The 26,650-nt window shown below is 41.3% G+C and overlaps 2 protein-coding genes across 5 annotated transcripts in view; one reads left to right on the top strand and one right to left on the bottom strand.

Annotated features, from left to right (window-relative positions):
• wnt5b (wingless-type MMTV integration site family, member 5b) overlaps window positions 1–26,650 on the bottom strand; it is a 98,872-nt gene that overhangs the window by 21,715 nt on the left and 50,507 nt on the right. For 2 of the 4 annotated variants that reach the window (XM_075471816.1, XM_075471817.1), the window contains exon 3: window positions 21,241–21,324. The exons of the other annotated variants lie outside the window; for them this stretch is intronic. The gene's annotated coding sequence lies outside the window, so the exon portion shown is untranslated. The remainder of the gene's footprint in view (window positions 1–21,240; window positions 21,325–26,650) is intronic. 4 annotated transcript variants of the gene reach the window in all.
• Window positions 9,881–13,491, top strand: fbxl14b (F-box and leucine-rich repeat protein 14b). Its single transcript, XM_075471813.1, has one exon. It carries the CDS (start codon window positions 10,493–10,495, stop codon window positions 11,693–11,695), a length of 1,203 nt encoding a protein of 400 aa, XP_075327928.1. The 5' UTR covers window positions 9,881–10,492; the 3' UTR covers window positions 11,696–13,491.

Genomic DNA, 26,650 nt, shown 5'->3' with positions numbered 1-26,650 from the left:
CGCAGTGACATTTCAAAATATCTGCTTTGAAAAAAGCGTGTTGGGGCACACTAGAAGAGTAAAATTAAAGAGGGCTGAAGTGAAACCGACAGACACTCACAAGGGAAGTGTTTAAACAAAATAAAACAGGAAGCAACTATGACACAAAGCGAACATGCAAAAATCGACAGCTCAGTCCAATTTGAGGAGTGACCTGTAAACACCTCAGCTCCGTTGAAGTATGCAGTTTATGACCCTTTGCTATGGGCCATATGTTCTGAGTACAACCAGAGCGAGAGCTTGGTTCACATTGGCAGCAGTAGGTTAGACTTGTTTCTTGTGCATGTTGGGGCCATGGCTTTCATTTGTCACTGATCCTCTTGATAAGCTTTCTGGACAGAATTTCTAGGTGCAGCCAAAAGAGAGTTTTCAGTTTAGTCAGCGTAGGATCGCATCTTTGCAGATGATGTGATCCTGGGTTCATTGAGCGGAGACCTCCAGCAGGCACTCAGACATTTTGCAAAAGATTGTGAAGAAGCCAGGATGAGCACCAGCACCTCCAAGTCTGAGGCCAAGATCCTCAGTTGGAAAAGTGTGGATGCCAACACTGAGTGTAAGAGGAGTTTAAGTACCTCTTTTCTTTTATTACTGTGCCTCATTTCATCATAGATATACACCTAAATGTATCAAATGCAACCTTTGAGTCCCTTTGTTATTTGATTTGTTAGCCGATACTTATCGAGGTTAACAACAAAGTTTTAATCTCAACTTTTGAAGCAACATGCTCAAAAAGCTGCTTTCATCTATTTGCAGTTGTAAATTCATTTCTGTCGAAACAAAATGCATCAACTTTAAGATCCTGAAATAAACACTAATAAATCAATCCAGACTAGCAGTGTTTGACATCTCAGAAGAAGCAGCACAACTGAGAAAGTACTTGCTGGCCTTGTTTGGCACTGCACTGGAATCCTGTGAGATGCTAAATTCCGGATCGGGAAGCCCAGGGAGAAGCCACTGTGGCTGGGTCACATCCTCTGATTTCCCCATACCCTGAAATTCCAAACTACATCGGTCTCCTGGTCCCTTCCCAGGAGAAATGAGCACACACACCCACACAAACACGTCTAAACAGCGGGCTCGCACATAAAAAAGACGTGTGTGTGGTCATACTTTTGCTCCCTGCCTCACTAACCACTCATCCTTTTACATATTTCTTCAGGATGCAAATAAATGTCAGAATCAACTCCTCCATCCTCTGGGGAAGTAGAAATGGCACATAATCTAATATCAAAGCAGTAAAGAAATCTGCACACACAAATTTATGAAAATAGACGCACATGTTCATCTGGGGATGAAATGGTGCGAGTCTCGGCTGGTTTGGCCTGATTTATGGCTTATCACTGAGTGGATTCATGTGGCCTACAAATTTCTTTGAAGCTTTGCACAGTGCCATGTTGGAAAAGACACATACAACCCTTTATAGGACACAACATAAGCTCACATTCATTTGGTGTCTTACCCTACATGTAATCAGCATTTATCTGACAGTTAGATAAACCCATTCCTGACTGAACTAGACCTAAAACCAAATTTTCACCCTGAATCTGAACGATTTACCTCACAGAGACTTGCTTGGTTTCTGCTGCAGAATACTGTCCAACATTGATCATTTTTTGTTTTGCTGTTCTGTTTTCTAAATATGTGTTTTTTCATCTGTATGGATATCACTTTGATATTTAACTTAATAGACTAACAATATGCCATATTCATTCAACTATGAATTGTTGTGGATTGGTTAGAGATCAACACAAAGCTGAAGCTCCTTTTCATCTCTCATCTTATTCATCTCTCTTTAGCCAAATAAACACACAATCTGAATGTTGTGGAGGAGATGGGACCAGTCCAAATACCTGTGTTTAATGTTTAATTAGACCAAGACATGAGACTTTGGATAGACTATATTTGGATTTAAATATGGTGAGTGAAAAAACATGTTTGGCAACACATTCAGCCTCTGTTAGTGATTGACTTTTGTGCTTAATCTTTATGTTGATGTTTTATTGGTTTGTTTGAGAAAAAGCTCAGCCTGAAAGCTCAGAATGTATTTTGACTCAGATTTGTTGTGGTCTTAGCAACTTAGTTTTAGGTTTTTGGTTGAATCCAGTTAGGCTTTTTAGAGCGTCAACTGCCTGTGTGGTATTTGCCAAACTTGTAGGCACACAAAGTAGTAGAGCCTTAAGACAATGTGCCTATCTATCAAACTCCTGTGTCGTCTCCTGTGTAAGTCCTGGGGGTTTATGACACGAGTGAGCCTCAAAAGAGTGAAAATATACTGAGCAGATGCCGGTAAATCCATGGATTACGATTTGTCTTGGAAGAAGTCTCAGTTGTTGTGTCACACCCCCAAAAAACTCCCTTAGAAAGAGCTTCCCCACCACTCTGCTACTGACATGTTTAAGTTCATATCAAAGACCTGCCAAGCATAATTTCCTGAACTAAAAATTAGCTGTTTACCACCTTTGTGTCTCTACACATAAACAGCGAAATAGAGTAAATCCCAGCCAGACTAGCAAACACACAAATACACACAAACACACACACACACAACAATATGCAGCCTTTTCATGCCAACAGATGACAGAGTGCATTGAGAAAATGCCAAAATGCTGAGTACTGAGGGAGAGAGAGCACGGGGCTGAAAAATCTACTATGTCAGACTGCAGAGCTGGCAGAAATGGGAAGCATTGTTGAGGACACACACATACACACACCTAAGCAGCTTGTGTGGTGCAAAAAAATGGGAGGATGGCTGCAGCGCCTGACACACACGTAGATGTACGCACAAACGCAGCCTTTGAGGCACTGTGGCGAGACGGGAGCACAGACGAGCTGTCAGAAAGAGAAAAGAAAAAGTGAACCAAAAAGAGCAAAAAGAAAAAATGGAGATAGAGAGGGGGCTGGATCTCCTGCCTGTGACCTCCTCCGTATCCAAAATCTTCTACCTTTTCCCTCCCACTACTTTATTTTAATGGGCAACTTTTTTCACGTGCCTACAACCTTTCGAGTCTTTTGTCCGATCAAATACTTTTGTTTGCCAACATCTTGTCACCCCCATCAAAATAACTATATTTTTTATTTCCAAATGTTGCAGTAATTGTATGCTCCTTGTCTCATCAGAAAGCAAACACTTGAAGGTTGGTGCTTGAAGCATTTTGAGTGCTAGTGGAGCTGGTTGGAACAAGCCAGGGAAACAAAAGCACAACATGAGCTAATCACAATATCCTGCTCAACTAGCTGGCTTGCTAACTACCAGCTGTTGTACCAACAATTTCTGTCCCTTAACTGTCTCACAACAAAGAGATATGCATAAGGTGTTTTTTGGCGTTGCCGCTGTGACACATTGGCCATTGCATGAGCTTGGATGTGTACTACATTGGCAGAAATGCCCTCAGGCAGAGGACCCTTGGTTAGTTTTCAGGCCAAGCTTGGACCTTTACCACATGTCAAGCCTTTAAATAAAAAAAGACAACCAAGAGTGTTTCAGTCTGATGCTAATGGATACTGAGGAAGCAGAGTGGTGTTATGTGACATGGTGGACGCAGGCCTGGGTTTCCAAATGTGTGTTGGCTACATTGGTCAAAAACATCGTATCTATATATTAATAATGCATTTTAATCTGCTGTTCTCTATTAGCCACATGACACTCAAGTCACTTTCACTTTTCACATGAGCTCACATGAGAAGATAGGGCACGAGGGTGGAAGATTAATGAAGGGACTTTCACCCTGGAGACAGAGGTTCATGACCTTTCTGATACTAAAATGTTTTAGAGAATTAGTTTTGCTTTCAATCACAGCTTAATCTCCATAATCAGTTATCTGTATAAACGAGTAAGAAAAAGGTGAAAAGATAGGATATTTTCGATATTGAGAGCTTTTTTGGTTCCTTTTTATAATCTGTTTAAAGTGAAACTATCATCAACTGATCACACTGACTGGACTCAGTGTGATCTATGAAACACAACGTCTATATTTTGAAACCTTAGCTCTTAATTACAGTAGCTTTTTTATATTTTGCCTGTCTTCAGACAATGACACGAAGGATCTTGGCCTGAATATCTCCTATTAAGTATCTTGACATCAGCTGGCTTCACTTGAAGCCAAGGAATTTTGGCCAATGCTCGTAGCAGCTTAAGGCCGATTTATTGTTTCCGTCCATGCATGCGCAACCAAAGGGTCGTTTTGTGCATGCAAACAAGAATGTGGTTCAATTTATAGTATCATTTAGATAACATTCTGTCCTCAAGACATTTAGATAACATTCAGTCCTATCAGAACAAGAGTCACTACTTACTGCAGTAACTATTGCTTTTAAACTTTCTCAAAGTCAGTGTATCAAATTTTGGTGTTCTATCAAGGCTTCTGGCGTCTAAGATAAGTGCTAAGGTATCCTTTGACATACACCAGTCTCAGCAATATTGACAGCATAATGCATACGAAAGGTGATTCCTTACAGTTTACTGATGGATGAATGACATGGTCCTCATAAGGTGGCCAGATAAGAGGTGGAGAAAAGTCATGGTGCTCACAAAAGTGAGGCTGGAGTTTAGATTGCCTGTGTAGAGCTTCTTCTCACGACCATGTTTTCATTCACTCGCTGTTTCAGTCGCTGTTTGGTTAAGTTAAGCAACTGAAGCTACTTGATTAGGTTTACAAAAGAGATTGCGGTTTGGTTTTGAAATATGTCAGATACTGACACATAAAAATTCACAATTTCAATATGTCTACCTGTCACATAACAGACTGACGCTCAACTTTCCCTTCTTCGCTGATTTTATGATATCAAGGGTTCTGATAAAATGGAGAAAAAAAAATCCGCTGTCAGAGCTGGAAGATGCAGGCTGCTTTTTTGTGCAAACTGGTGCAATTCACGTCATGTGGACAAAACAGAAATGCATATGCAGAAAACTACGAGTTTGCTTTAAGTTAGCAGAGGAGGCCATAGCTGACTAATAAAGATTAATCATTAATATGTTTTCAATTAAATTTTATTAAATTGGAGAGAAGTTGAATTTCCAAATTATATCAGGCTTCCTTCTAAGCCAAAGCGTGCTTCTTGAATTTAATTAATCAGAAATTAATGGTCTTATAAATTTTTTTAGACTTAAGTATTAGAAAAAGATCATGGTTTGGATTAAATGTACAATCTGACAATGTCCATAAGGTGTTATAAAGCTCCTATTTCAATTCATTAGCGTTGCCAGGGTAACTAGTTGAACCTCCAATAAACCCTTAAAAATGCAGCTGCAATTTACAGCCTTTATTGTAGAATTATTGCTTCCTGTGGGGCGACGTCACGCTGTTCCAGATACTGGGCTGTTTTTTTTTACTACGGCAGAGCAGGATTACATAAAATGTAATACGGTGAAAGAGTTAATGATGAGGGAGGTTGATAAGCTTTTTGAGGGTAGGCTCATAATATATGTCAACACACACACACAGACACAGACCCAAACACACACACAAAGACCATGTTTCAATTTGGTATAGGTGAAGCCCCGGTGAAGCGAGGAAACACCTGAGGGAACATTAAAGATTCATTGTGTACAGTGTACAGTGAGCAGATCGTGCGTGGGTGCAAACTCGGGGCACTCAGGTCACTGTTTCTGTCTGGCTTTCTCTTTTACATGCTGTTGTCAGCATGCATACTTTATGCTTTGTGTGTTTGCAGTAGAGATAAAAAAGAATCTACAGAGTCTCGATAATATCCATTCAGTGAGGTGTCGACCTTCGGGGGCACGTGTTGACACATGCCCACGTAACCTTGGCAACCAGCAGTCGCTGCGGGTGCAGATGAAGCTCGCTGTCGAAGCGAGCAATTATCCAGTTAGAGCCCTCCAATGAATCATCAAATGCAGACACGTAAAGTTACATAAGCACATGCACAAAAAGACAACTGCACACACGTGTGGTCACATGACGGGTCGAAACTTCGGAGGCGGTGCACAAGACTTTAGGGAAATCTTATACACACACACCTGCCAAATCCTGGCATCATGCTCTCACCTTTACTCCAACATTCTTCTTCTTCTTTCACCCTACTAATTTCTTAAACCTTCGTTCAACACCAATGCTTTCTTTTTTTCCACCCTCTTCGCTTTCTCCTACCCACTCCCTTGCTTTTCCTCTCTCCTCCCTCATCCACCCATCCTTTTCCGTCTCCTCTCTCTCTCTCAGTGTGAGTGCTAGCTAGGGCCCAGCGGGTTTTCTGAGAGGGGCATGACACACCACAGCAGTGCGCACACACACACACACACATTCACGCACAGCTGTGATATGAGGCAGACATAGGGAGACAGAAAAACAGAAAGAAATGCATGCTGCGCAACCACACACACACACACGCGCACACACACACAGACTGGTCATGCAGAGGGACTTAGCTACTGCTGCCGTGGCACAAACAGGCACGCCTCGCTGTTCTTACTCTTTCTACCAAATTTTTTATTTCAATTTGTGTTACCACATTCCTTCTTTTCTCCGTCTTGTTTGTAATAGTTGTAACAGCAAATATTAAAGTTAGCTTACAGAAAGTGAAGACAAAGGCATTTTTAGTATCACAAAGTTTCTAAAAACTCAAAACCCAGTGCGGCAGGTATATTTAAGGCCACGGCGGCTGTGTTTTAACTTGCGTTTTGAACCCAGCAAACATACATTTGAGAAGGCAACAGCTCACAGGGTCAAGTAGGGTCAAATAGTTTGCTTTGACAGAACACGAACACCAAAACGCATTATAGTTTATGATCAAGTTAGATTTTGTCTGAACGTTTGTTAAATCTCAGCAGACTTGTCCAGCAGACTAGCCCTGGCCACAATGTAGCCACATTTTACTGAGAGCAGGTGTTAATCTCCCCCTGTTATTACTCAAGATGTTTGCAGTATCATTATAAAGCTTGGTATTCATGTCAGGACTGCTATTTTGAAAATGCATGACACACTCTGCGCCTGAATACCAAGGGCGTAGGTGTTGGCAGCCACAGGGGACAGTGCAGTTAACTGCTTTGTCTTTGCCCTTGATGAAGGTACAGAAAATATGTATGACGAAGACTGAGACATTATATTGTGGACACTTTATAAACAGTCATACATATATTCGTCTCAAATCACTTCTTCTAATCTGAACCAATATTCAAGAGCCTATTATTAGGCCAACTTCAAAATAGCTTAAAAATAGGCTGCATGAGCTAAGCAACACACTGCGAGAGTTCCAACTAAGTGGCTTCATCTTTAAGTAAAGAGATACATTTTCAAATCATAATGAGAGTGAACAGATCCTGAGTAGTTTTTATATAGTATTTTGGGAAACTAAACCCACTAACAGACAATTGCATTTGGCAATATTTCAGCCGAGTTTTTAAGCAAAATATCAGAGATCGACTGTGGTAAAATCCATCAGTGTGGATTAACTTAAAGAGCTGATGCAGAAATATGGAACATAAAATATTTGTTTAAATTATCATTATTACTATTATTATTTTCAGTACTTCAACTGACAGATCCTTATACTTGTAGTAGCTAAGCTTTGGGATAATTCCTAAATTAAAGGTTGTTTTTTTTTGTGTGTCTTTTTTATTTGTGTGGACTTTAATTAAAAACGGATACCTTAATTCAGATTCTGGTCACAAGAACACATCACCAAATGACAATGTATCCTTCTGTCTCAGAGTGTTTTCAGGGGTTGACAGGTCAGGGCTGCGGGCTGCCCAGTTTAGAGCTCTTTTATTACAGATCCGTGCTGTTTTAACACTTGTAGAAAAAGGTTTTCCGTTGTCATGCTGAGATAATGAAGATGCAATGGTTTCCATTTAACTAACAGTTAAGTTACAGTTCTGTATGAATGCCCAAAGATCGCAGTCTTGTCCATTGCATTAGGAAGAAATGATGGATTATCTGAACCACAGAGGATGAAATACCCAATTCTTTTATATAACTCTGCAATATTACTTTAAGAAGTTTTATTCTAAAACTGCTTCACTACTTAATGATGCAGTTTTTCAGAATACTGAACCCCATCACACCATTATTTCTGATAAACAAAGCCGCTGCTTTTCTTATCATGTTGCTGACCTGTTGCCAGGTAGCCTAATTACTCAAGTTGTTTTGTGAAGCATTTCACAGCTTTTCCAGACTCTTGTTGCTGCTGTACCAATTTCTTTTCCAAAGGTATTCATTTAAATGACAGAAGTGATTTGTTGTCATTTGACGATTTGCAAAACACTGAATTCTATTCCGGTTTATGTATGTTTATAGCTGCCCAGCATTTTTGAAAAACAGGTTGCATTAAGACAATCAAGAAACCTTTTTCAGCAAACACACAGGCTTTGTAATAATAGGAAGTGAGAGGATGAGATGGAGAAGCCGAAGAGAGTGGAGTCGCTGTCAGATGTGCTCGGCTGCCCTTTTCCACGTAAAGACGGCTGTTTCTGTAGCTCCTCTCACTCTCCTTTATCCTCACCTGATCGCTGTTGCCTCTCTCATATTTCTCATCAGCTCTTTTTCTCTTTTTTTCCTGCTCTGAGCCACTCTGTTGCACGAAACAAGCCTCAGCAAAAGGCACTCCTGTCATGTCAAGTCTCTCCCACACACGCTAAGAAGAAATACATGAAAAATCCATTGTTTACATGGGAAGACATGCACAGACATACTTTCTTATGTACACCCATAGAAATATACACACATACAAATAAATGCTGATACTCTACACACTCATTTGCACATGCAGACAAACCAAAGAGAGTAAGAGAGGCTTGCAGGAGAATGGAAGTTAAATACAAATATGGAGAAATAAAGAGTAAAAGAAAGAGCACCATTCTTTTTCTACCTTTTTTCTAGTATTTCTTGAGTTCTGATACATTGAATAAGATACTTAGTCTTAGTAATACTTAGTAATAATAAGTGTGTGTGTATATATATTCATATTCTCAGTAGCTGACACCAAAACCAGTTCGCCATATAATCTGAATCTGCCCCTCGAAAATCCAACCTCTTTTTGTTTTCACAGTGTTTGGAAGTTAAGCTATTGCGACAATGAGTATGAGTGTTTGTGTGTAAGGAAGAACACAGGCACTGACACAAACTGTGATCTGGTCTTGAGGCTTTGGCAACACTGTGCCAAATACCACACCAATAAAGCATGTTGAAGTTCATTAGAGGAGTTAAGGCTACTCATTTGTCATGTAACCCATGTTTCTGTTCTATTCCAGAAATAAAGTCACGGTTATTCTTCCGTTTTTGATGAAATGATAATTGATGGTCTCTGAAAGAGTGGATATAATTTCTGGTTTTGGAATAACGTGAAGAAAGGGGACATCGAGCAGTGTAAGACTTAGACAAAGGGCACTGTATCTGTTTCAGGGCCGTTTTGAGAGCGCTCTATGTGCATTTCCAGCACAACAACAACAACAGCAATTTCACGGTAAAAAAATCTACATGTTCACGTCAAGTATGCCGACCGAAGAGCACTTCCCAACTTAGCTTCTCCGTGTTTCCTGTGTGGTCCGCTCAAAGGGTTAAAGCCCAAAGTGAACTGAATTGTAAGAAGTTGGTTTCCAAGGGAAACTGTTCGCACCGTTCCAGCTGAGGCGGGACAAACCAACTGCGTGACACAGAAGGGGTAGGGGTGAGCTGATAAAATTAGAAGTTCATATCTCGCTACATCACTTATTACATATATTAATTGTTGTGTCAATGTAGTCATACAATAGTGAAACACTCATCCCAAACTTATGTGTTATGCATTACGTTTTGAACCTCACGAGTTAAATATTATTACATCTATCCACCCCTCCCGTGCTGCCAGAGTGCTGGAGCTCCTGCCAAGTCGGTTTGAAAAGAGCAGACAAAGGCTTTGAGCCCAGGACGCCCCTCTCTGCCTCTCACTCTGCTCACAAAGCCAGTCTAACTCTGTCTTTTCTGCTCTTCTGTCATGGAGCCGTTTTTAAATAGGCGGCGGTAAGAGTGTTGGTTTTGTTTTTACTTTGTCATCCTGAAATGTACGACCGTCTGGATCCCCGCTCGGCCGCGAGAGGAAGGCTTTTTCTGGGTATAATACAAGGAAGCGTCGTCTGAGAGAGGGAGAGAGGGGGAAGGATTGACGCTTTTTCCTCCTCTCCTCCTCCTCCTTGCTTTTGCCCCCTCTCCTCTTCTTTTTGGCGGATAGAGGGATTGAGGCAGGAATGAACGCTTTTTTGGTTTCTTTTTAAAAAAAAATACATCTGAATCCTGCGCAACCAGACCGGATCACGTGGCACTGAAGAGAGTTGGGTCGATTTTGCACAGTGTGAGAGAACAGAAAGAGAAACACAACTCCTATTTCTTTTTTACTTCTGTGGATAACTGGGACAGTTGGTACTTTTGCGTAATTGGAAGAGTAGAGGGTGTTGGAGTGGGCTCAGTTTTTTTTAGCCTTGGAGGTGAGGAGTATTGGTTCTTATATGCCTGGGTTTTGAAAAACAATGGAGACGCACATTTCGTGCCTCTTCCCGGAAATTTTGGCCATGATTTTCAGTTATCTGGACGTGAGGGACAAAGGCAGGGTGGCCCAAGTGTGTATGGCTTGGAGGGATGCATCCTACCACAAGTCAGTGTGGAGGGGGGTTGAGGCCAAGCTGCACCTCCGCCGGGCAAATCCCTCCTTGTTTCCCAGCCTCCAGGCCAGGGGCATCCGAAGGGTCCAGATTCTGTCTCTACGCCGCAGCCTCAGCTATGTCATCCAAGGAATGCCTAACATCGAGTCCCTCAATCTGTCCGGCTGCTACAACCTCACAGATAACGGGCTGGGCCATGCGTTTGTCCAGGAGATCCCATCACTGAGGGTTTTGAACCTAAGTCTGTGCAAGCAGATCACAGACTCCAGCCTCGGCAGGATCGCCCAGTATCTGAAGAACCTGGAGGTGCTGGAGCTCGGTGGCTGCAGCAACATCACCAACACTGGTCTGCTGTTGATAGCGTGGGGCCTCCACAGACTCAAGAGCCTCAATCTGAGGTCCTGCAGGCATGTCTCAGATGTGGGCATTGGACATTTGGCAGGCATGACCCGAAGTGCGGCAGAAGGCTGCCTGAACCTGGAGTACCTGACTCTCCAAGACTGTCAGAAACTGACAGACCTGTCACTCAAACACATTTCCAAGGGGCTGGCCAAGCTGCGGGTGCTGAACCTGAGCTTCTGTGGGGGGATCTCAGATGCCGGGATGATCCACCTCTCCCACATGGCCTCCCTGTGGAGTCTCAACCTCCGCTCCTGTGACAACATCAGCGACACGGGCACCATGCACCTTGCCATGGGCACCCTCAGGCTCTCTGGACTTGACGTTTCCTTCTGTGACAAGATCGGGGACCAGACTCTGGCATACATCGCTCAGGGGTTGTACCAGCTCAAGTCCCTGTCCCTGTGCTCGTGTCACATCTCCGACGACGGGATAAACCGGATGGTGAGGCAGATGCACGAGCTGAGGACACTGAACATTGGACAGTGTGTGCGCATCACGGACAAAGGGCTGGAGCTCATAGCGGACCACCTGACCCAGCTGGTGGGCATTGACCTGTATGGATGTACCAAGATCACCAAAAGGGGACTGGAGAGGATCACACAGCTCCCCTGCCTTAAAGTGTTGAACCTGGGACTCTGGCAGATGACAGAGAGTGAGAAAGTGAGGTGATTGGAAATGTTTGTTTTGTGTGTGTGTGTGTGTGTGTTCATTTTCTTTTTTTGGATGGAGAGGGAACATGAGGAGCTGGAGGAGTGGGGGTGAACGGGTGGGGAGTTTTCTTTTCTTATTTAAAAAGAGAGAAATCCTCCCTGCTCCCTCCTGTGTAAGGTGAGCCTCTTCCATGTGACCAGATTTTCCTGTTGAGAGGTTTTATTTTTAATGATTTTTTTCTCTGTTGGCCTTGCAGGATTTAAATTAGTGTTAGGTATGTCTTAATATTCGGCCTGCTAGAAATCACTTAAAACATACTTTTGTTATGAGCTCATAAAATTTCCTGTTAACAACTGTTTTCATCTCATTTTTTGAGTTTTAATATCTCATGAAATTCGGCTCTGGACTGGAGTAACTTTAGAGGAAATCAGCTTGTTATTTTCTTTTAATCAAGAGTTGTTTTCTTAACAGTACACTTCATTCTAGACACTTCACAAGTCAAACTTGCATCCATCCAAACTCCTTTTTTTGTTTTTTATTGAAAGCAAAGAGAGCTTGTAAAACTTAAGTATGAGACTTTTATTTTTGCAATGAGTCGAGCTCTAACGACTGATCCGCTACAGCCATCACGCCTAAAAACATTTGGCTACCTCGTATGTGGTTATTTTCAAAGGGTGTATACTGTTAAAAAGAGAAGGAAAGCAGAGAATGAGAGACTGAGAGAAAATGTGCCTAAAGGGACTGTGTCTGCCCCCTCCCCCATCCCTCCATCACCTCCCTCCCTCCCTCTTCCATGAGCAGAGCAGGAGAAAGGAGACCAGTGCACAATCTAACTACCTTTGTTAATTTACCCCCATAAACAGCAACAATTTCTAAGAGAGAGAGCCGTGAAAGAGGACATCGCTTTATGCAAAATTCACAAGACCCGCCAGCGTGCAAGAGCCTTTTTATGATGTTTCCTTCATTCTTAAAGAGGTGAAGTCCAACTTTAAACGCTCTTTTGACCAATTGAAAGGAGACAAGCTTATGAGCTCACCCCTGGCAGAAATACCTATAGGGATTCTATAAAGACAGAGATATAGAGGAATGTTATAGCACACTAAAAAGATATGAAGACTCTGTTATTTAACACATAGTATGTCCTTATAGGATTATCAGGCTGTAGGTATTTTTGTAAGGGATGCTAATGGAGATAAATGTCAGTGAACGTTGTTCAGAGTACTTCAAATTGAAGTGATTTCTATGTCTTACCCTATATTGATCGAAACGAATCAGGGTTTGTCTCATGGTTTTATTTTCCCACGTTAATACCAACACATTCATATTCATGTTTCTCTCACCGGTGCAGAGTGAGGAGGGCAGGGATATCTTTTTTCCTCCCCATCCTTCATCCCCCTTCTTCTTCTCTGAATAAAAACACCCCTGAATCCATTTTGAGACATGCTTAGAATAAGGAGCAATCGATTATTTGTCTTTCTCTCCTCCGTCTCGGGTTACAACAAGCGGAATGCGTCTCTTTTTCGCTCTCTCCTCATCTCTCTGTCCTTTCACACACACACACATTTAGGCTGTACACACATGCACACGTGCACACTGACGCCAGTGTGTGCGCATTTTAATGTAATGCAATGACCTGCTAGAAAATGAATATACGGATGTGCGTCCTGCTGAAAAAGCTGTGTGTGTTTGACAATAAAAAGATGTACTGTATATTATGTGTTTGTAAAGAAAAAAATGCAGAATCCCAAATTAAATTGTTTTATATTCTTACGGTCGAAACAATTAAAGATATTTATATAATGAATGAAAGAGAGCAGTGTGGATTACTTGTGTGTAGGTGTTGCACTTAATTTTGTCACTCTGCGGTCTTTTTTCTGAAACAGGATTGTAAGAAATATCAGTTTCTACAAGACAGCGATGTCCCATAATGATCTATTACATATTGAAACTTATTTATTACAGAATAGTCTATTATTTGAATGCATTACCCCTAATAGCCACCCACACATTTCTGACTATTGTCCATGATCAGTCCAGACTTGCTTCTCAAAAGGGCTGGGAGAAAAAAAAAATCCCTTTTGTTGTTTTATTATTTATGAGGAGACTCAAAATGGATGCTAGCTGTCTTGATTTGGCTGCAGTGCCTGTGTAATTAATTATCACCATGGCGTTTATTGTAGCAAACTGTTCTACCATGCTGATTATTTTAATTGTCAACGTCTCCTCTCTTTCCTCAAATGAAACCAAAAGGTGTTCAGCTCAAATAAAGACGCACATTGGGTTTCACATTAAAGTCCCTGGGTTTTAAATGGAAAAGCGGGTTCAGGTTGACCTCGGTAGATCTCATAAAGGTTTGGGGTTTTAGATGTGGCAGTTTTTGTCATGCTTTACTTCACATAAGACAGGGCCGTGTATGTGCAGCTATGTGCAGAGTAATGAGATCTAAAAGTTAGTTAGGGTGCATTTCACTCTTTCTGCTTTCCATCAGGACGTGTCCTGTGTGTGAAGTGACACACACGCCCACACACACACACACACAAACGCACACACACACACTAAGGCTTGCCAGGCCAGTCAGTAGCCATTGTCAGTCTTAAGAAGTTACGAAGGCAGGTTTTGGTGGGTTTTTTTTCTTCTCTTCCCCTTTTTCTCCTCCTCTTGTTCAGTCACGCATACCAGATCCCTAGACCAGGCAAGAGACCCCCCTCCTCCTCCTCCTCTCCTTGCTGCCCCCCTACTGCAACACACACACACACACACACACACACACTCTTCCTTTTAGCATTCCACACCATCATCCAAAGCATTTAAGCATTCTGTCCCTCCTGACTCTCTGTCCATGGGGATTTGGGGGATAAAGGCCAGCTAGAGGGATTGTTGACCACAGGGACAGAAGAAAAGACACACACACACACACACACACACACACACACACACTGAATGCAGTGTTTGCTGTTTCTTAAGTTTGCTTTAGCTGGCCTTTGGTCTTGTGCAACAGCACTGCAACGAGTGCACACAGGGGCGTAAAAGACTCATCACTGTGTTGTTCAAGAAACATCTAAAATCTGTTTTCAGCAATGGAGAAAAAAAAAAACATTTTAACATCATTACAAATTTGAGATGAACTAACCACTTTTTAGGTACGTATTTTGCCTTTACAGTTGCAACAATTCCCATTTTGTGCCTAACAATTACCAGAAAATTCCTCAATGTTTGAGTTTGGTGGCAGCCTGCATGGTGCCCGTGTCGCTGCGACCAGCAACATAAGAGAAAGAATAAATTGGAGCTGCTTCAATACAGCTTGAATGAATCCATTGAATGAGTGGCGAGGTGGGAGGCACACGACATAACCGATTGTTTCTTTTATCATTTGACATTTGGTGTGCAGACCTTTTCCCAGAAAATACAGGAGGCAAGGTCATGTCACGCATTGCTCCAGAAGGGTCTGCGGGCTGAAATGTAGGCTGACGAAGATACAATCAGCTGCATTCAAATGATAATGTGATACTTTATTAATCCCCACAGGGAGAATCTCTTTTTGTCTGCTACCCTCCTCAAAGAGGTCGGAGGTCAGGCTCTTCTCCAGAGCACCACTGCTGGAGCAGTTGGGGAGTTTGTGTCTTGCTCAAGGACACATCAGCAGGGTGGAAGGTTGTCATGTTAGGTCACCTCGCCTCCCTTGAAGTTTGTTTGGGAGGTCTTTGGATGTGGTGCCGGCCTCCTGTGAAGCACTGTCTTGTCTCATTTGAAAATACTAAAAGTCTTTGTTTTTCTATGAAACAATTCTCTGAATAGTCTGCGTGGAGAACACAAACACGTCCATTATTATATACGTTGCGGTCTCAATTTGAATTTGAAACTGGAAGACAGAGAGAGAATTCCGCCTTGAAGTCTTGCTGCAGAGTGCTCAACGTCTTGTGGTCAGGTTTATTATTTTATTGCATGCAGCATAAGTGCACTTTGCATTGTATGAAAAGAGCATGGGTGCCACCAATCTTTTCATAGACAATGAGGTAACTCACAAGAAAAATATCACTGCAGGTCACCGAAAGCTAAGCTGTATCTTTAAAAAATCCCTAACAATGCTGATAAGCTCACTACTGCAGAACATTTCAAATGGAACATTTCCGTATTTGCTCCCTTAGCTTCCCTTTTTTTTCTTCAACATATTAACACATTTACACAAATCACAAACACCCACTAACATCTGGCTTTTGTCTGCAATGGGGAAGGGTACAATAAGTCTGCAGTCCCACCTCAAACGACTCTTAAGTATTTATGGGCGTTTATCAGCACCGATCGGCAGTGATACTGCGCTCTGGGCGAGAAATGTGAGCACAGCTCGTTTTTTCTTTAATTCACAGAGGAGCACCAGCCGACAGATAAAAAGAGGCAGGATGGTCTGCATGGCAGCTGGCTGTAAGTCCAGCTGTGTGGGGCTGAATCATGCGGTCAAGTTAAAAATAATACACGTGGCTATTTTTCTCACAAAGTCATGTTTATCATAGCTGGTGGTCCACCACACTCTGTAGGGTATAACGTAATGCTGTCCCACCCTGTTGTAGACATTTACAGGGCTCTTCGGTGGAAGAAATGAAAATGAATGGCTGTAGCCTTCAATCCATTGAGTATGTGTGTGGTCTTCAGATCGCTGACGGTAAACACTCACACACTTTCATTAGAAAAGAGGTTGATTATCCTGTATTAGCAGTTGTACCCACATTTAAACAACATGATATTATGCTGAATTTCATATCAAAAGCATATATCTGTGTTTAAAATGCATCGTAGGAAAATCTGCAAACCACCCGAATTAAGAACAATATCTTGTCTAATGACATCACTGTCGTAAGTAACAAATGGGGTCCGCCCTGACAGATCTGCTCTGGATCTTGTATTTAAAAATGATGTGCCCTTTAACAGGCTTCACTATTGGTTATCTACAGATAAGAGGGCTGTTACAGAGCTATGCACATATGCATAGAAATGAAGTTAGGTCCTGCAAAGAAAATTCATGTCAGCCAGAAGAAAAAGCTTGTTGACACTACATAACCTCAATTGACACAACAAAATGATACAAATAGGGGTGTTTCCTGTTCATTTGATCTTCAAAGGTGACAGCTCTCACCAGAATAACAAGCTCCTGGGTCGACATGGCTATTCAGGTGTTCTGCTAAAGTTCCCATGAAATAGAAAGTCAACTGCAGTTTGCCTTGGCATATTTACAGACTTCCAGTAAAAAACTGAAGCTAGACAGGCTACCCCGTCCCTAAAAGCTAGGTCTGCTCTGATTAGTCTGCTCCACTGGCCTGATGAGCCACCAACCGCACTCCACATCTGCTAAGAGGAAATTTAAAATTCAAGACTCCAGTCTTTCAGTGGTGGCAGAATCAGTTCACCCCAGAGGACTGCATTGGGATCAGGATCCTGTTGCTGTGGCGGGTCCCAGTGTGATACTGGCTCCAGTACTTAGGTGGCTTAAACCACAACAATGGAGTTGACGAATTAAGCTGGAAGGAAGATTAAATCATGACCTTTCAGAATAAATGTGAAACAGGGTGAGGCTCACATTTTGAACATTTGTTGCTGTTGCAGACATGTTAAATACAATAAAATTGAGGAGAGGAGAAAATAAAGTAAACTAATGCATGAAAAGTCTGAATGTGCAGGAATGGGATTATAACAGCATTCTCATGCAAGAGGAAATGACAGACTCTTAAATACTGCGAGGACTACTTAGATGCATACCTTGTTTCATAATTATCACTTACAAATTAACTTCGATTTCACGAGGACTTTCAGAGACAGATGATATGAGATCTGAAGGCTGTAGACACATCTGAGTACAAACTACAGACTTATTACAGTTTAGTTTTATTTTTGATTCAAAGAACTCCATTTGTGGGTTGCCAGTTGTTCCACTTTTTTCCTCCCAACAGATAACAGAGAACCCTTTGTTTCAGATTGGAACTGAACATTTATTTACAGCATGGCATTTAATACACAACTTAAAAAACATATAAGTCTGTCTTGGCTCTAATCGACTCCAGAATTAGCTGGTTTAAAAGACAATCTGTGGTCAGACATTTAGATGTTTTTTTCTGTCCATATGAGGTGCATTGTCATCAGAGGAAAAGCAGCGTTTGGTTGAAGTTGTGCAGTCAGTTTGCAAATGGAGAGACTTTGCATTTCTTTGAATTTGTCAAATAATTTTGGCATCAGCTGTTACTGGCAGGAGTTCTCTTATCTCTCCAGCTAGACATATCAATTTGTGCCCACATTGGATGTTGGATGTTTGTATTTCTCACAGTGACACGATAGATATATCATGTGACTTTGTGCCTAGGATATGACAGAGTGAAGCTCTCACAATGTCCAGTCTGACTGATTTGCATTCCCACATATAGACGCTATCGGTAATTCCCAGAAACTTTGAGTGCTGCAGTGAATGTGTGAAAACAGTTTTAATGAGCAGCTTTTCTACATTTAAATGGAGCCAAGCCTTATTAGCTGTTCCCTCTGCTTTGATTCTTTTTGCTAAGCTAACAGTCTTTAGCTCCATACTGTGCAGACACTTTAAATTTGACAAATTTAATAGAATCCTCTAGAATTATTTTTCAACATGGATCATTAAGAGAAAATTAAAGCTTGAGACTGAGCTGCTTCTCCTTCATAGCTCTTCATTGCTGTGTTGCTGAAGCAGCTAGTTGAGCAAAGCACCCTCATTGTCAGATTTAGGTGCTCAATTGTGAACTTTTGTATCTCAAATATTCAAGAATTTTTCAAAAGTGTCATTGCACCATTCACAGCGTAGATCAAAGTATGCAGAAAATGGCTTTATCGTGAAAATATATCTTTGTCTTGGTGCGATTCTCTTTTCAGACCTGCAGATCCTGATGTTTGGATGGCTGACAGCACCAAGACAAGATAATTAAAAAAACTTTCAGCCACCGAAATCCCACAGAGACCCACATCTCTCCTGCATATAGGTCGCTGACGAAGCCTTTTCAAATATAAGAGCCACATTTGTGTTTGAACTTTGGTTTGTGTGAGTGTTTTCAGTTGTAAAGTTGTAAAAGTTGAACTGTGACTCGTCACGTTGTGCTCTAAACCACATTTCCTGTCAGGCAGAGAGGAACAGCGTTATATATGTGTGCGAGTGTGTTTTACTGCTATCATTAAAGGAATAGTTCACCATTAAAAGGGGAACTGGGTTCTTCACAACAAAGCAGCACTGGTATTAGCAGCAGAGTGTTACTGCCCTCCCCCACATGCCTCTGTCTTCAGCTGCAACAGCTCCCTGTCTGTTTCTCTTGTCTGCCGCTTTGTCTGTCTGTCTTTCCGGCCCGTTTCTCTCTTCCTCTGTCCGCCTGTCTGTTCGTCTTTTTTCTTCTCATCCAACACTGAAACATTTTTTATCTTATCCTTCCTGTCTTCACTGCCACTTGTGTACTTCTCGCTTTGTTCTCTCTCTTTTAACTTCCCTTTTCTCCCATTTTTTTACTCTTTCTCCGCTTTTAACTTTGTTTTTCTCTACTTTTTGAAAACTCTCTCTGTTCCTATGTATATATCTCCCCCTTCTCCCCCTCACTACTTTCCATTTCTCCACCACCAGCCCTCCACCCTCTCTCGCTCTTTTCCCCATCTCTGCAGCACCTGGTGTTGAGGTGTCGCTGAGGTACAGTAGACGGCTCTTTGAAGTCCCAGGGGCCCTCGGGGGCTGTGTGTCCATGTGCGTCAGGAAACTTTTTTTCTTTTCTTTTTTTCATAAAATCAGCAGCTCCAGTCAAGAATATTTGGCACTGCTTTTGATTTGAGCTTCTCTAATGGAGAAACAACATTCCCTGCGTAGGTGTGTGTCTGTGTTTGTATAAAGCTTATTACCTTTGATGTTTTTCTGCTAATCTGAGCTGGTCAATAACGAAAGGTTTCTTAAATTAGATAACAGTAAGTGTGCTTTCATTGTATATTGATATTTAGAACTTTTAATTGAGACCTTTGGGATCTAAACCCACATAAACAGAAATATGTCATTCCTTGTCAACTTTTAAATTCAAATTCGAAATTCATTTTCAAATGTAAAATTTTTTGCGATAAGCATCACTGATCACATACTTTTCACTTGCTTTAACACTAGAAGGCCCAAAGTGCAGTTATTAATCCCCTAAAAGCTAATATGTATTCCTCAGAATTGTACATGTTATCATTTTTTATGTAAGAAAAACTCTGGGGGCTTTGATATGGCTTGGAGGAATGAGTCTACCTTTTTCCTTCATTCAGTGAATAGCGATCTATTGATATGATGACTGGGCCCCACCCACATCTCTGCCCACCAGCAGCCTGTCTTGTCTACTGCAACTCTGCTTATGCTACGCTCTGATTAGCATATCTAATATTGGGTCAGTCAGCCGTAAATGGCCTGTTCTCAAGAAGAGGTAGTTTAAATATATGAAAAGTATGATGCATCCACTTGTATGCGTGGCTATCTCAGTTGGTGGCCCTCACAGATCCCAGCTGCCGTGGCTCTTCCAGCTTGCTTAGCCTTGCTTTTACTGTGATCACTGACTAACTAACAAACTAACTAACTACTGATTCCGAGTCTGCCTTTGAGACTGTAGGTGGTGCTCTGCAAATTGAAAGCAGTAATCCTTGGCCACAGCTTTGATCACGTGTTTGTCGTAACACATAAAAAAACCCATCTTATGGACATGTTAGCCCTATTTTTATGTTGGAAGCCCAAGCACAAACCGGAGAAATCTTCAGTTCACTGTCGAAGTATTTATTCTGGTCACAGGTAAAGTATGGCAGCGCTGGGCTCGGAGTGACAGAGCTCTCGCAGGGCCTCCGTCAGAACAAGCCCTGATCTCGGGAAATGGTTCATATTTATCTTCTTCACATTGGGTCTTCCCCGTACAGTGATTGGACTTACATGTGACCGAGTATAATTGGCCAGTTACCAGCGACATGGACAGGCCAACCACTGTAGGTGAGTGTTGTTTTGGGTTTGTATCTAATGCAACAGACCTAATATGACAAGATAGAGACGTTTCATCTGTTCCTGTCATACAGGCCAGTTCTAACCGGTTATGTTATCTTATAGTTCTAAACCACAATGTCCTGTTCAGTGGAAAACTACAGACTATGAAAACATGATGTCTTAAAACGAAACCAGTTATAACAGACTTATCAACAAGTTTAAAGTCTTTAATTTTAGGGAAAGATGGACTTTTTTTTTCCATTCAGGAATATTAGATAGGTGGTCCTATGTTGACTTTGAGGTTTTCTGTCTCCAACCTCTTTAATAGATACACCAATAAAATCTACTGCAATCCTATCTAATTGCTCTGCTAAAAAATTCTACTTTTACAAACAGTCTCTATTGTCAGTTTGATAATTCAACTAAATGTTTATTGGTGAGGTTATAACCTGTGTTGTTATTGTACCAGACTTTGTTATCTCTAAAAGTGCTCCTGATACGGAATCCAACTTTTGTATGTCAATAAAATGGAGCTTTATATAAAAGCACAAAAGCAGCATAATGTTGATAACATGAGGTTACTTACAGGGTTTAGGGCCAACACAGGCCAAGTCAAGGGGGGTAGGACAAGATGAAAAGAAGCACCTCTGTCCTAAAGTCAGCACTCAACCTGCAGAGAGGAAAAGAGAGAGGGTGGTGTGCCAGAGAACAGAAAACCAGGGAATGTGGTACAAAAAAAGAGAGAAAAAAGAGAAAAGGAACAGTTGCTGAAAAAAAGTGAAGTTGGTGAGAAAGAAGTAGAGGGAGAGAGGAATTTGTGAGTCACTGTTTAACTGTGGGCTGCAAGAAGTCATCTAGCTATGTTAAAATACTGTCTGGGTACACACACACCCACACACCAAACTGTTCCAAAATACAAAAATTTACCCAAAGTTCAACACACACACACACACACACACACACACACACACACACACACACACACACACACACACACACACACACACCAGATTCCTCTGAGGGCAAGAGCTCCAAAATGTCTAACTTTGAGAGCAAGAAAAGGAAAAATGGCATCATCAAAACCATAAATAACCACTTGTGATCTTTCTTTAAGTAGGAGCTAAAATTAGTTATCTGTCTACAAGAACAATCCTGGACACATCTAACAGTATAACAATAGTTCTCCAGACTTCCTGAAGATACTGCAAAGTATTTCTACTTTTTTTTTGTTGTTGAGCCGTTTAACATGGATCTATGAATCATTCAAGAATGAAAAAGGCATCTGAAAAAGGATGAACCACTTGTGTCGACACATATCAGGAATTTGAGCAAAGAACCTATTCTTAATGGTATCTTTAGGCACTTTGTTACTAGCAGCCTGTCACATAGACACATCATTTAATCCCATTTCTTTAGTTTTACGCATGCAAAAATGCAAAGACAGACAGTTTGACAAGCACAAAATAATCTTTTTAGCTCCAACAAGGTGATTTCCAAAGAGCAATTAGCTGAAAGTTTATCTCAGCATGGTGTGTAGTCTGCTTTTAAAAAAATTGATAAAACTGAACATGTGGAGGACAAAATTAGAAGTGTCAGGCCCAAAGACACTATCTACAGGAGATGAACAGAATCTCAACATGATGTCCTCCAGAAATGGGAATCAATCCAGCAAAGACCTGACGCAGGATCTGATTGATGCCTCTGGACCTTCAGTTGATCCATCTACCGAAGAGTCTCCAAGGAAGGGTGGCTGTCAAGAGGCCATTTCTAACCCCTTAAAATTCCTGCAATTTTAGCTTAAAACACCTAAAAAAAAGGCATGCCCAAAGTAAAATTAAGGCCGTTCTTGAACCATTTGGAGAAGAGGCATGGTCTGATGGAAATGGTCTTTATGGACTTGTTGTGCGCTAACCAGTTTAATGGAGTACATTAACTGGACCCTTGCCAACGTAACAGGACAAAAGGCAGACAATACGCAAAGAAGAGCTTTGGAAAGTTTGGAACATTTTTGCCTCATATACTCCCATTTATATCTGCACATTTTTCAATAAATTGCTGCACCTATTTTCCATTTACCCAGCAATATAGAAATGCGGTATGTCAGCACACTGAGCATTTTATTCACAGAAAAGCCAGATCTAACAGACTAGATGAGACATCGACACACTAAATCTTTCATTTGCAACCATAAGACACTACTTCATTTACAATCAAAACGTGGATGTCGTTCCTGAATCTTTTATATTAACTTGGGCAATCACAATGGGAGACTGAGAATTTTGTAGCAGGTGATGCTGACATCTGCTCCTGATTCCTGCTTCCTACAGTACCCAGCAGAGAACGGCAGAAAAGAGAAGACGGACAGAAAAGAGAGAAAGAGGAGAATGACACAAGCTTTCTTTGTCTCGATGTGAAATCCCGTGCAGCCCTGACAGAAACGTGACAGATACCTGCGATGTCAAAAACCAACAGGCACGCACACATTCTAATTTGTCAGGTGAGATGATGTTTTGGTAGCGTGGGAGGTGCAGTGTGCTTGTCTTCCAGTGCCCATGTGAGTGAAAGTGTATGTGCATAATGCATGTGCATGCCACCTGGTGTATGTGCCTCTGCCGGCTCTCTCTGCCTCACTGTCACCTGAGCTTGTCATTCAAGCATCAATAAATAGAAACTTTTCTTGCTTTATTTTGTGCAAAATTTGTCACGCTCTTCTCAAACAAGGAAAAATGGGCAGAAAGGGAAGCATAAAAACTGCAGCAGTGGGATTTAACATGTGTCTGACAGAAAACGCCGAGCAACGGAGAAGATTTCACCTTGTTAACAAGAATGATGTTTAGAGGGCTTCTTTTAGGTACTCTGCAGATTGCAAAGAGGTGGAAAGGAAAAACAGGTGGAAGTTTGAATCTACGTTGCACTGGTTTCACCCAAATAAAGAAAGAAACCTGCATTATGTTATTTCAAGCTTTTTGAGGAAACAAACAAATGATGTTCTTATTATGTGTCATTTTGGGAGGAGAGCGTGATCCCTCAGCAAATCATGAAATAGACAATAAAAGATGATCTGTTGATGCGGACAGGATTTTCACTCTTTTCTCGTGCTACCCAGCACGTCTGTAATATAGCAATATATTCAGCAGGTTCTGGTTTGTGTGACCAGCACAGTACCTCTCAGCCAGTAATTTAGGAAGAGGATATTTTCGATTAAGAAGTATTTAATCATTAACCTCAACCAAGAAGCCTTTAATGTGTTAATTAACAGTGGTTAATCAGTGGCGGACTTTAAAACATCAGATACTGGGACAGGAGTGGCGCACGGTTCTTCATCTTGATTGCTGTGTGTGTAGCTCAATCAGCAAACTCTTTCAAATGCTGACTTTTAATTGCATCTTAAGACAAGTTGTGGACTACAGGCACAAATAGCGCTAAACTGTAAATTTAAGCAAAGCTTAGCACTAGGGGTTATAAAGATTAACTGACTGCTTTTAATATTAAAGATGTAATTACATAAATACACTGACCCCTGGATCAATGCACAATAAACTAGTGAATGGCCCAATTTTTCTTTTTAAACCCAGCTGACTAAGGTTTTGCTGCGTGTGCTATAAAGAGTCAACGCAAGATTTCTTCATCAACATCGGAGTAAAATAGAGAGGAGTCTGCACGCTATTTAAACAGTGTATCAGGAGGCCTGCTTGCCAGGTGACCCACTCTGATCTGCAGCTGGGAGACGTTGTTGCTTCTGAGGTGAACACAAACACAACATGTCCGAAAACCGACTCTTTGCTGCACAAAGAATAGATGACCTCAGTCGGCAAAAAGTCCTTGTTCGAGGTAAGACAATCTAGTAGTTTCAGCTGGACACCTGCACTGAAGCAGCTACATCCTGACTGTGGAGAAGCAGCACTCCATTCTTCAGAGACATGCTACACCCTCGTGTGTGCATCCCTTTGGAGAATTCATACCGCATCAGGATGATCAGCCCAAACACACCTCAAAGCTTTGAGGAACTACTTGAAGGCCTCAGAAGATCAAGAAGTGCCGGCTGTCATGGAATATCATCCATAGTCACCTGATCTGAGCCTCATAGAACATTTATGGAAGCACGAGAATACAGAGAAAAACACTAAAGGGGCAATCCTGAAATCACAAGGAGCTTTTTAAAATATTGTCAAATCATGCTGGGATAACATATAACAATTTACATAAATTGGTAGACTCCATACAGTTAAAGTGCTGCTTTTATCAAAGCAACATGGGGGCATATAATATATGCTGTAAGACATTAAGGTAATCTAAAGCTAAAAGAAGAACAAGTGATCCAAACACAAGCAGATTCTTAAAAAACATCCCGATCAGGTTTGAACTGCATTTAACTGAACAAAGAGAAAAGATCGCTTCCTGTTCAATCCCATTAACCTAGGAAGTGGACATTCAAACCACAAGAAAATCTACATCAAACAGTTATTTAATATTCAGAGTATAAAGGCATTATTGAGACAGAGTGGCACTCTTATCGCCCAGTAAGTGAATTACAGTTAATTTGCATGTTGAGTGAATTTAACTCAAAGTGCCTCAGACCCAGAGTGTGGGGTGCCCGCTGATAACCAGCCTGTCTTTTCCGGATTTGGCAAAAGCCTTATTCACAAAGGATTTTTTTTATTGGCTCATATGTGTGCAGAGCTGTTTATATCAGGACCATTTCATTGCTGGATTTTTAGGCTTTTGTACATGAAAGCATCGGAAGGCTGTAAGGTTTTAAAACTTTAAGAATCCAAGGACCCAACTGTGTATTTGATGTTATGCTATTGCTATTAAACATGCTGTTGGAATTCAAATTATGTATAGCCTTCGAATATTTTACTTTGAAGATGCTTTATCTGAACTTTGAACGCCCATCTAATAAATCTCGATGATTTTGCATGTTGTGCAAGTTCCTAGCTTTCCTTTAATTTAATTTTCCAGCAGTTCACAAGTACAGATAAGTCAAATATATATAAAAAAGCTACATTCAACTTCCTTTACACATGTTTCTTCCTAAAAATAAAAAACTTAATACAAATATATAACCTCTAAAATGCTTTGCTAAAGAGTAACCATACTTAAATCATTTGAAAGATGCATTTTCAAAAATTGAACTCACAGGGGAGTATTCAAGAACATCTCTGCTTCGATACATAAAGGAATCAGAGAAAAGCATATTTATTAGTCACACATTTTGACTATGATTAAATGCAGCACACTGCTGTAAAGACTGGACTCAGATGTGTCCACCATGGATTGAAGCAGATCTCAGCCCTCCATTGCTGCTTTGGCCGATGTGATCAGACTTAAAAAAACCTGCAGTGCCACATTTGTCAGCCACTGGAACAAAGCTCATACAGTCAAATCTGATTCCCTTTTGTCTCTCATTTCACAGAAATGGACTTGTTCTCATATGAAACCAGCACTCACGTGTCTACATTCTTTGTGTCAATAAAGAAAATGAATTTCGGGTGCCAGGAAAGGAACTGTGACACATACTATACCAGCTTTAACCGTGCAAAAAAGAAAAGGATGGGATAATTACCGTGTTTGTGTAAGAAAAAGGTTTAGAACAGACAAATAGAGAAATAGAGTAAGAAAAAGACACAGGAGCAGGAGACAGGGAAGATAAAGAGAGAAACTGAGTGTGGAATACAAAGAGGGGCTGCGAGTGTGTGTGTGTGTGTATACCAGGTGTGTATCTGCCATCCCCAAGGTCCTTCAAGCTGTCTTCTCCCATTGATTAGTTCATATTGATCTGGCTTGGCACATACACTCAGACACACATCCACACCCACACACACACCCACAGTGGTTCACTTGATTTAGCCAGGCTTTGACACAGGGGACATGAGGGTACATTGTTAACACATGTGCAAGGATGCGCACACACACACACCAATCCTATCATTTTGCCTCTTAAAAGGCCAACCATCTTCTCTCTGACACACACACATGCACATGCATGCTTGTCA

Source organism: Odontesthes bonariensis, chromosome 8, assembly GCF_027942865.1.
Source record: "Odontesthes bonariensis isolate fOdoBon6 chromosome 8, fOdoBon6.hap1, whole genome shotgun sequence".
NCBI classification, from domain to species: domain Eukaryota; kingdom Metazoa; phylum Chordata; class Actinopteri; order Atheriniformes; family Atherinopsidae; genus Odontesthes; species Odontesthes bonariensis.
The sequence above is the reverse complement of the archived record's forward strand: the minus strand, read 5'-3'. Positions and strand labels throughout refer to the sequence as shown.

Bases quoted from the DNA above. Each gene is read 5' to 3' on its own strand.
- fbxl14b (XM_075471813.1), top strand. From the start codon at position 10,493: ATGGAGACGCACATTTCGTGCCTCTTCCCGGAAATTTTGGCCATGATT.